The sequence below is a fragment of the Corylus avellana genome, chromosome 4, assembly GCF_965113065.1.
Source record: "Corylus avellana chromosome 4, dhCorAvel1.hap1.2, whole genome shotgun sequence".
In the NCBI taxonomy this organism is placed as follows: Eukaryota; Viridiplantae; Streptophyta; class Magnoliopsida; order Fagales; family Betulaceae; genus Corylus; species Corylus avellana.
Genome location: NC_142493.1, coordinates 7339399 through 7351669, shown reverse-complemented (window position 1 = coordinate 7351669; position 12271 = coordinate 7339399). Strand labels below are relative to the sequence as shown.

The 12271-nt window shown below is 34.3% G+C and overlaps 1 protein-coding gene across 1 annotated transcript; it reads right to left on the bottom strand.

Moving 5' to 3' along the window:
- Positions 1-2582: 2582 nt before the first annotated feature.
- On the bottom strand, positions 2583-5527 carry LOC132177980 (putative glycosyltransferase At5g03795). The gene is made up of 5 exons (XM_059590451.2): positions 5102-5527; positions 4050-4345; positions 3556-3782; positions 2931-3088; positions 2583-2675 (listed from the first exon to the last, which is right to left on the bottom strand). The coding sequence occupies exons 1-5, from the start codon at positions 5525-5527 to the stop codon at positions 2583-2585; spliced, it is 1200 nt and encodes a 399-aa protein (XP_059446434.2).
- Positions 5528-12271: the final 6744 nt, after the last annotated feature.

Below are 12271 nucleotides of genomic sequence, written 5' to 3'. Positions count from 1 at the left end.
GTCCACGATGTATAGAATTAAGTAGTTATGATTTAAATGACTTATACAAAAATAAAGTTGTTATGATTTAAATGTTATGAGCTTCCCATTTTTGATATAGATCAGAAATATAACGTAATGATCATTAGCCTTTAGATCAGTACTTATATATATATAAAATAAAATAAAAAATAAAAATACTAATTTTTACTTACATATTATCTCAGATGTATGATATTCGTATAACATTCTACTAAAAATAAAAATTATAGAATCAACGTAATTAATATTAATGATAACGCTATACTTTGTTTGGCTGAAGAGGAACATAGAAATTCATGAAAAAATGGAGCCCCATGCTCTCCGATATGGCTTACCAAACCAACAAAAGTTATAGGAAACCTTAATCACCACCACTAGAAGCTATCAATAAAGAGGGATGTTAATTATTGAATAGACTGGTATATTATTTAAAGTTTTTAAATGGTGTAACACGTGCATATTTACTGTATGACAACACATATATCGTTAGATACAATAAAATAAAATTTTGAACATAAAATAATTCTTCTCCATTTGTGTCCAAATGCCACGTAATTTGAAAGTTGATGATTTGTGTCCCACGTGTGACGTTTACATGCATGTCAGCCCCAAACGTGTGATTGAATCACAAGGGTTAACCGAGGTTTTATTATGAAAACTGATATTTAGAGGAGGGGTGAAGTAAAACAGATTTTTTTTTTTTTAATATTTTAATAAAAAAAAAAAAATTTGTCTGGCATGCTTAGCACGCCGGCGTTGTGTGTATCACGACCCTTAGAGGAGTTAAAGCCGCAGTAAGAGATCGTACATGACCATGTGGAATGCATCAAATCTGAGTGGAGGTGAGTTCCATTCGAAGAGCTTCCGGACCTGATTTTATTAAAATACTAATTAAATAAATTATAAATATAAACTTTAATTTGGGATATATAAATTGTTTTACCTTGAGTAAGTTGTTTTGCAATATGGAGAATCTACATCTCGTATGTCATTAAGCATGTGCTTAACCATATACACATCTTTCTCGTCCAGTACTATTGAAAATTTATTCGAGGGAAGAATATCATTGAATGGAAAATCCGTGTCCGTAGCTTGTAAAAAAAAATAACTGCAAAAAGATATATAAAAGCTTTAAAGGAAAAAATGCAACTCATTTTATTAATTCTGGGGCTTAAGACACATCAGAGAGCATTGGTAGCAAATTTGGATCGAGCGATGATTCGCACTCGACAGTCCCACTAAAAAGGCCATATCTAGAGTTGTAGAACTCGGAGTGAATCGATCTTTGTGTCATTGGAAAGTTAGTTCAAAGATCTACGAAGTTATATTTCACAAAAGTTGGCTGATTCCGAATGGTAGTGAGCTCGAGCGCACATTTAATGCAATCGAGCGCACCCGCGCCCATCATCCAACCATTAGCGTGCACACGCCTGCATCAAAAGTGGAAAAAGTGCATGCTCAAGTGCGATCGAGTGCACCTAGCATGTGCTCAAGCGCACTCGTCTGATCTGATAGCGCTGAAACCTTAAAATAACATTATAAATATCATTTTTTTTTTTTTCATTGTAAATGAACGGAGACACGCCAGGGGCACTGTTCTTTGTCGTTTTCATGTTTTCTAGGCATTTTGTCACTTTGAACTCGAATTCTTTTGTAAGTTCTATAATTTTAATGAATTCATTTAGTTTTCTTTATGATTTTGTTATCATGAGAGGCTAAATCTTCAACTAAGGTTGAAGATAAAGACTCACCATTGATTTGTTTGCACATCTTTATGTTTTGTTCATACAATTCCGACATTTAATATAATGTATGTTCATTTCAATTCAATTATGTGAGAAAATTGTGATTGATTGTTTTTTATAAATTGTGAAAACGTTGGATATTCATTGTGTTTTATCTGATGGATACATTGAATTTTTTGATTTAAATTGGATATCCATTGTTTTTCGTTAATCAAATGGATACATTAGATGCTTTTGATTTTAAGTTGGATATGTTTTGTGATTTGTACAATGGATGGATTCATTGAATCTTTCAATAGGTTAATTTTATGATTAGAACATGCATATGATTTTGTTGAAATTCGGATGTATGTACATAATGATGTGTGCTTTGATTTGGTGAGTACGAATTCTGAAACCTTAGCATTTATCTTTTTATTAATTTTATTTGTTTTGTTTTCAATTTCAAATTCACAAACAATTTGAAACTAGGTTAAGATAGAATTAGTTTAGATAGAAATTGAAATTGTTGTTTATAAATTGCAAAAAATTAGAAATTTCATACACTAAATTGAAAGTTTTTGAACTTTATGAGATAATTGTAAAAGTAATGGAAGTTGAGAGGTTAAGTTCTTTATCTAAAAAATTCCTTTTAATGAGACAAAAGAAATGTTTTAGATATACATTTGGTCAAAATACAACACTTTATTCCTCAAGGTTTTGTGACAGAAGTGTTAATAATCACCTCTTAGTAGTATACAGAGAATTTCTACTTGATACTGAAGCAGGGAAGTTGAATATAGAGACAAAAAAAGAAAAGCTCCGTAAAAGTTGCAGTCAAACATTGGCGAGGACACTGAGATCGTACAATACCATGTTGAATGCATCGAATCTGAGTGGAGGTGAGTTCCATTGGAAGTGCTTCTGGACCTGATTCACAAAGGTAGCAGATTTTCAAACATAACTCACTTTCTAATCCAACCTTCAAAACATATCAATGTTGGAAACATCAATGGTGCTCAATTAGAGAACCAAGAAAAGGACAATGTTATAATGCATGCATGACATATCATTGTCTTGAGTTCAAACTTTGTTTTTATTATTCATATTCCATTTCAATTAAATATAACATGTGTTGTTTTGCATATAAAAATGATTAAATCAATCATTTCCTATAAAGTTTACCTTGCGTAAGTTGTTTTGCATTACGGTGAAATCAGCTTCTCGTATGCCTTTAAGAGTGTCCTTGAGCTGAATCACTTCATCCTCGCCCAGTACTATTGAAAATTTTTTCCAGTCAAGAGTATCAGCGAATGGGTAATCCATGTAGTTTGTAAAGATAACTGCAGAGAGACATAAAAGCACCATCATGGACACATATTGGGTTGTTTGTTAGTTTTGAAAATAGAAAACAAAAAAGCAGAAGAAGAAAACAAGATACATTATATCCCCTCATAGAAGATTTGGCATGTTTTGTATATGTTTGAAATACAGCTGAATGATGAGGCCGTAAAAATCAGCCTTTATTTATCTATAGTTTTTGTTTTTTACAAAGTGTGATTCAAGGACTAATTTTTTTCACTACGTCCTAAATCATCCTTTATGTACTAAATAGTGTTACTCTTAATTTGAAAAAATTAGAAAACCCCTATGTGCTATGTAACATGTTGCATGAAACCAGTTTGATTTGTAGGGAGAAAGAAAAAATATGTAGCAAACATTCTTGTGGATGGTATAACAGATGCAAAAGTGTAACATGTATAAAACCATTGCATAAAAGAACCCCATGGGAAGATGCATGATATCTTACCAGGAATACATCCATAACGGATGGAGTCTGCTATAAGGGCAGTATTGGCTGGGAATCCATGAGGGCATATGCAGAACTTAGTCCTGTGAATTTTGTCATGAAGTAGCAGATATCCTTCAGCAGTATCATTCCACACACGTTCAGATTCAAGTTCGGTAACATCTTTCCACTGTTGTTCCAGACTTGCTCTTATTTTAGAATTGGGAATGCCTGCCCAGGGATGAAGACTACACATATACCACAGTGTTAGAGAAGACTTCATTAGATAGAGAGCAAGCATTGGAATTAACCCCAAGTCAAAGTCTCAAACCATTATAACAAGTAGTACTGCAACAAACACCCACTTCAATATTCTATCTGTACATTCTATATTGAAATACTTGTTTGGAAAACTATATTGAACCTCTGAATGATCGCTGCAATGAACAACAGCTAACTACTATAAAAACTATATTGAACCTCAATTAAGAAAACCTTCCCAAAGATGAAGTTACCGATTAAGATGTAAAAGGTCATTTCCTCCAGGTGGATGAGAAAATGATTGATTTACTGGAGGGAGGGGAATATCTCTGAATGGAAGAGAATGAGTTTCATAGGTAGCTGGACACACAAGTCGAATTAAATTCTTCTTAATAAATACTGGAACTCCTTCAGCAACCTCCAAACCAATGTCATGACATATCAAAAAAAAGTGATTAGCTCCATCAGTTCGGTTCCAGAAGGGGTACTTTGAGATTAAGCCCTGGACATAATTCTCAACTATAGTGATCATTTTCTCATAAGATGTTCCCTGAATTCCACAAAGTATGCACAAACACATATCAGAAAGAGAGAGAAACTCTCAAAACGAGAATTAACCAAAATACTTACAATTTGTATAAGACAAATGAGTCTTCAAAGCATATATGCCTGTAATTTGAATATTTCTTATATATTTTTCATGTTAGCATATTTAAGTACCACATTTTTCGTATAAATAAGGACGCACAGACATTTTGCAATTAGCATTACTGATTTGATTCCACACAAATATTTCCAACTAAGCTCAACAATATGTGATTTCCTAACTCATCATTTGATTCCCTCCTCTTTCTTTGGTCCTCCTAAGCATTGAAAGGATTAGCTTAGAAATCACACAGACTGTTGACCATTGCACACATGAATTTCTCAAAAATGACATCTATCTTTTCTCTAATTAATCTCTCTCGGTTGTCAAACCACAATGTCCTCCTCCATTTCAAACACTAGTATCAAAATATGAAATTTTGTGAAGCCGTAGATTGAATTACATCCGGAATCAATTGAGTATATAATATGGAAAGCAAGAATAAAATTAAGTGTTGCCATTCTTTAATTAGAACAATACAATACAATATATATATATATACACACACACATACATATATAAACAGAGAATTCTCTATTTATGCAACATTGCGAAATCTGAGCGATGAGATTTTGAAATATGTTTCAAAATCTGGCACCTACTGTTTTTAGTGCAGATTGTAAAATTGCAAAATGAAATTGATGAAATTAATGTACGTACCCGGGTGCGCATTTGATGCCAAGAAATGGGAATAAAGAAGAGGTGAGCCTTAAGAGGATTTGTGGTGACGAAGCGACTCTCCTTTATATTCTTGAAGAAGTAGGCCTCGCTCCCGTACATCCCCGTCAGCTCCCTCGGCGACTGAAAGTACGCGCCGGGGTCTCTGTCCCGGTATATGTAGATCTTTAAGTAATTCTCCACTCGATCGTACGTGGAACGGGTCTCCGGAAAGCGAAACACCTCCCCGGAGCCAGAGGCGATACCTGCAGAGGCTTGATGTTGGAATTTATAAACGAGGAAGAGGAAGACCGCTAGGATGATCCCGTAGCAGATACGCATAAACCGCAAGTAAAGGATGATGCTCGTACGCAGTCTGTATGGCGGATGGTTAAAAATAGTGGCACTGAGAGAGTTTGTTCTGGCCATGGTTGGTTTTTTCTTGGATTGATTTTCTCGGGAAAGTGATCAATCAGAGGCCTGGATTTTTGAGCGGGAAAAGAAAGCGTTCGGTTTCTGTGTTGGTTAAGTTCGTTACAAGAATTTGGAAATAGGAGCGGGAATTTAAATTGGGTTTTATTTATATATATAAGTGGTCTAGTGGAATCTGGACCGTCGGATGATGGCCTTTAGAATTCCGCACCTTCTATGGGCCCCTGGGTTGACAAAGTTGATAACCTTTTGAGGATAACTTTTATAGCATTCCCAGCATAATCTGTTTTTAAGTTCAGGAAATATGTCAAAAAAAAATTGAAAACTCACTCACAACAAACTTTTTATATGCTTCCTCAAACCATCAGCTACTACAATATAACTCAATGTTTTGAGTTTCCCAATAGCGATCCTTGTGATTATTATAATCATCAGAAAAACACTCTCTCTCCTCTCAAATCTTTTCACGCGTTCATCTCCATTATTTTTCTCTGTTCTTCTTCTCCGCCCTCTTCTTCTTCTGCACTTTACCTGGACACAAGCCATTTTCTCACAATAAAAAGAACAATGTAGAGCAATCTTCTGCACTTCTGCACTTCATCTGGTTCCAGTAAAGCAATCTTACTAGGAGAAATAGAAACCTAGTTGATTTTTGCCCTCAAGAAACCAAATCTCCATCTTCACTCTCACGGCCACTCAAAGGATTTACACCCAAAATTAACAACAAATAAAACCCACAAAATCAATCCTCCCCAAACAACTTAAATCGCTCCAGAACTCACCAAAACTCAACCAGAACTCAACCACAAGCTCCACAACAACCCAATCAAAAATCCTCAAGAACACAATTGATTACCCAAATTGAATACCCAGAGAATCAACCCCATCACAATCAAATACCCATAACTCTCTCTCTCTCTCCCTCCCTCACTCTCACGTTTTCTCTCTGTTTTATAACACTATTTTCGCTGCAGATAATGGGTGAGAGGATAAGAATATAAGGAGGATAACCATTCGGCACAGCAAAAATTCTCCCTTTTTGTCTTCGTGAGCAAGAATCTACTGGGGGAAAGTGAGGTAGAGAGTGAGATCTAGAAAGGGAGAGAGGTGCGATTGGGGGAAAGAAAAGAAGAAAACAGAGAGAGGGAGATGTGACCAGGGAAAGAAGACGGAGATGAGAGAGATAAAAAGAAAAAGAAAAATGTTTTTAGAATAAAATAAAATATTATTTTAATGAAAATAAAAATTATATTTTAATGATGTAAGGAATGATAAAGAGAAGCTATTCTGGAGTTTTTATAGATAGGGAAGCAAAAAGTAATTTAGATCCTTGAACATAGGGAAAATGGTTGAACAAACTGTTAGGAATACTCTAAGAAGACGGTGTAAGATAAGCATTTGACAACTAGGATTATTACACCAACTAAAATAAGATGCAAAACACCTTATTAAAAGCTCTTTCTCCCAAATCACATAATCCCTCATTTTCCCCTCTCCCTCCCTCTCTCTCTTTCTCTCTCTCTCCAACGGCACAGACCCTTACTCCCTTTCTCTCTGATCTCTCCCTCTCCTCCATCTCTCTCTGACGGCAGCAAAGGTCTTGCTGCTGAAGACGCCCAGCCCGACGCCCGAGAAGACACCGGAGACCAGCCCAACGCTGGAGAAGACGCCAGGCCTCTTCAGTGCTCCATCTCTCTCTCTCTCTCCAGCCCAACGCCGGTTCCTCTCTCCAGTGCTCCATCTCTCTCTCCTCACTGGTGGCGATGAAAAAAAATTCTGGTTTGGTCTCTCTCACTCTCACTCTCATTCTCACGGACAGGCACAACAGACACACACCAGCCACAGAGAAAAAAATTTCTTTGCTGCCCTGTACCAAAATTTTTTTTGATGATAGTAGATACTTACTTGAATACAGTGTGATTTTTTTTTTGCTTTAATTTTCTTCTCGTTGATATTTCAGTTGTATTGGTAGGGTAGGATTATTGGTTATGATATCAAAAGCAAGATGTTAATTTTAGATTTTTTAAGAAAAAATTTATGAAGCTGAGATTTTAGTAGTTATAATTAACATATCTTCCATCAAGTTAATTTTTGTCAATTATCTAATTTTAGTTATTTATGAATTATTTATGGTGCTCTTTGCTAACTTTGGAGCATCCCTCTACCACTAAATTTGATGTTGGTGCAAATAACGTCAACACATACGGAGCTCCTTGAAGTTACTATGACTTGTGTGGTGTGGTATTTTTTGTGATTTGTGTTGTATGGTATTTTTTGTGAGATTGTAATACACAAGATATATTTTGTGGGGTTGAATGTGGTTCATTGTGGCATCCCTCTGCTGTCAGAGTACAAGAATTCTGAATGTATATGTTATGCAGATTTTGATGATGGTAAATGCAATACAAAAGTTCATGATAACTCAGAAATTTTGGGTTAATTCCCAACAATTGTTCACTTTGGTATTGTTGAACTGGTCCAAGTTTTGGCCAAAACTGTTGTGGCATTTATGGTTGGGTAGCGAATCTGCAAGATCAACCAAAGAATTTGAAAACAATCACAGTTTCAATGTCTCTTTTGTCCACTAAATAATTTGACACTAAAGAGAGAGGGAGGGATCGAGAGGGAAAAATGAGGGATTTGTGATTTTGAGAGAAAGAGCTTTTAATAAGGTATTTTGCATCTTATTTTAGTTGGTGTAATAATCCTAATTGTCAAATGCTTATTGGTGGGCAGAAAGGAGGTGGTGTAACTCCTTATAGAAGCTATCCTCATTATAGAAGTTATCCTCTAATCTTTTTGAAGCTTTTGTATGTGAACTACTTGTTATTATACGTCGTCATTCCATTTTGATTAACCTAAACAATATAACCCAAAGTCCACGATGTGTAGAATTAAGTAGTTATGATTTAAATGTTATGAGCTTCCATTTTTTATATAGATCAGAAATATAACTTGATCATCATGTGGCAATGAAAATTAGCCTTTAGATCAGTACTTATATATATATAAATAAATAAATAAATAAAAAGACTAATTTTTATTAACATATTATCTCAAATGTATGATATTCGTATAGCATTCTACTAAAAATAAAAATTTTAAAATCAACATGATTAATATAAATGATAACGCTATACTTTGTTTGGCTGAAGAGGAACATAGAAATTCATGAAAAAATGGAGCCCCATGCTCTCCGATATGGCTTACCAAACCAACAAAAGTTAAAGGAAACCTTAATCACCACCACTAGAAGCCATCAATAAATAGTGATGTTAATTACTAAATAGATTGTTATATGATTATCATATAACTTGATGATGTGATAGTAAAAATTAGTCAATTATAATTTATTTAAAAGAAAACAAGAGTAATTTTTTTATGGTTGAAATATTTATTCTTTTTGACCCGGCAATCATTAATAACTGACATATTTAGTTCTTGTTAAATCTAATTTCATGTAATAATGATCACGTCTTTAATGTCGTGGGTGCTTCTTGCACAATAGCCATCTCAAATGCTATTATTATCTCTATTTATTTCATAGTCAATATTTCGTTTTATTATATTTAACCGTGTGTATAGTTCTATATTATTTAAAGTTTTTAAATGGTGTGACACATACATATTTACTGTATGACAATACATATACGGTTAGATACATTAAAATAAAATTTTGAACATAAAATAATTCTTCTCCATTTGTGTCCAAATGCCACGTCATTTGAAAGTTGATGATTTGTGTCCCACGTGTGACGTTTACATGCATGTCAGCCCCAAAAGTGTGATTGAATCACAAGGGTTAACCGAGGTTTTATTATGAAAATTGATGTTTAAAGTAGTTAAAGCCACAGCCAGAGATGGTACATGACCATGTGGAATGCATCAAATCTGAGTGGAGGTGAGTTCCATTCGAAGAGCTTCTGGACCTGATTTTATTAAAATACTAATTAAATTAATCATAAATATAAACTTTAATTTGGGATATATAAATTGTTTTACCTTGAGTAAGTTGTTTTGCAATGTGGAGAAATCTGCATCTCGTATGCCATTAAGAATGTGCTTAACCTTGTACACATCTTTCTCGTCCAGTACTATTGAAAATTTATTCCAGTGAAGAATATCATTGAATGGAAAATCCGTGTAGCTTGTAAAAATAACTGCAAAACGACACATAACAGCTTCATTAGATAGAGAGTTTATTAAACTGTTAATGTTGTTTGGTGTTTGATTTGGAAAAGTGCTTGATGTTATATGAAGCTAATTAAAATAATTTTCAGAATTTTGTGACTATTTTATGTTTTGGGTTGTTTGATAATATTTTTGTTCGAAAATTAAAAACAAAAAACATAAGAAAAACATCAAAGCCCCCGATATTGGGCTACAACAAAATCGATAGCACTATATCTCTTAAAAGTCATTTGGCATGCTTTGTTTATGTTTGAAAAAAAATTAATGTTATTTAGTAGACTATTATACTAAAATCATGTAACTGAGATTACATGGTAATAAAAATCAACTTATAATTTTATTTATTTATTTATTTATTATTATTTTTTTTAAGTATTGATCTAATGGCTAAATTTCACCGTCACATCATTAAATTATATGGTAGTTGTGTAACAGTAAATTTGATTTATAGAGAGAGAAAAAAATTACCAGGAACACATCCATAACGGATGGAGTCTGCTATGAAGGCAGTATTGGGCGGGAATCCAAGAGGGCATATGCAGAACTTTGTCTTGTGAATTTTGTCATCAACTAGCAGGTATCCTTCAGCAGTATCATTCCACACACGTTTAGATTCACCCTTCCACAGACGTTCCATAGTGGGTGCCCTGCAACATTCAAAGAGACACCAAAGTTTCTATTGAAATCGTTAAATTACCAATTATTTTAAAAGTTTAAGTTGATAGTAACATTTTCCCTCATGTACATGTAGGTTCAAACTCCCTTTTTATAGGGGGGGCCAACACGTGAAATGGTTAGGTTCGTTACAAGATTTGGAAATTAAATTGGGTTTTATTTTATGGGAAATATAAATCAATCAATGCATGGGTCCAGTGGAATCTGCACCTACTTGTTATTATACGTCGTCGTCCCATGTTGATTAACCTAAACAATATGTTAATATAATCCAAAGCCCCAGATGCTCCCTGAGTTCAGCTGTGATGACATAAATGATATGATGTGAACTTCCCACTTTTTGATATTGATTTGGGTATTATGTGAGTGATGCTATTTAATTAGGGTTCTTCTATTCTCTATAAATAGGCCTCTAGCCATTGAAGAAATATATATAGCTACCTAGAGCAAAAATTCAGTAAATATTTTTTATCTTGTCTTAGAAAGCTTTTTACCTTTATTGAACTCAAATCATTCTTATTTTATGTGATTATGAGGATGATGATTATACAATAGCTTGAATTGACATATGATCAAGAGGGTTAGATAGGTCATCCCTAGGGAAGACGGATCGTACTACACCATATTTTAGTGTAATTTAGGTAGACAGTCTCTGCCAACCTAAGATGAGTTATACTTATTCCTTGATTGTATGTATCCTCTTAAAGAATTAGATAATTCATACCTATAGAAGACGAATCATACCGCATCTTAGTGGTTAGGTGAACGGTCCGTGCCAACCAAAGATGGATTATACTTGTTCCTTAATATGGTAATTTCTTGTTTAATTTTATCATGCATAGAATGAATTTCTCTAATTAAATATGGTTAACCATTGTTTAATTTTATCATGCATATAATGAATTTCTCCAATTAAATATGGTTAACCATTGATGTGCGAATAACAATGAAGTCAATACCCTACTCTCTCTGTCTCTCTGTCTCTCTCTCTATTTTAATTCAATTATCTTTTGTGTTTATTTTATGCACTTTAGTCACAAACAAAATCACAAATCTTTTCTTAAGTTACTTTTAACCTTGCAAAACTTGATAACAATTCTTATGCAGTTCTTGAGGTTCAACACCCTTAATATAACCCTATTGTATGAGGATTTATACTATTGTGAGTGGTAATTGATATTATTTTGCTTTAAAAAAACCACATCACTCACTACCTAGGTTTTGGGCTGTGAAGGGTTGAGACTGGGAGGATTCACCATTAGAATTACCCGATGCACCAAAAGCAGTAAGGAGAAGCTTAATTAGAGAAGATGTTTTCCTTGAGAGAGATTTTGTATTTTTCTGGGAAGCTTTCTTCAGGGGAGCTTGGTAGCTTTGATTCTTGTGGCCAATTCTCCCACAAATAGTGTAGTAGATGTCTAACCTTTCATACTTCAGATAAATCCAAGTTGGCTCACTTCCTTCTCTACGAAAAGGGAAACCTGGTTTCAATGGCTCATGCACATCAATTTCCACAAGTAATCTGAGATGGCTTCTGAAAGTTAATCGAGCTTCACTAGCATCTTCCACCTTGATAAAATTTTCCAAGCCTTTTCCAAAGGAAATTGCATTCCTCAGAGACATGTTGACTAGAGGAAGGCCATGAACTTAGATTCAAAAAGGAAACTTTTTGATAGTTAACTCCCCCATTGTAGCCATTGGGGACCATTGCTGAAGGGTGAGCAGTGAGCCATTGACATTTCCAGTAACTTGCTTGTGGATTTTGTCAATATGATCTTGCTTGTTGAATTTGAACAAGAACTTGTTTGGACCAAGGACAACAAAGTCCTAAGCTTTGATAAGGGTTGCGTTGACAGACTGATTATTGTGAGTTTT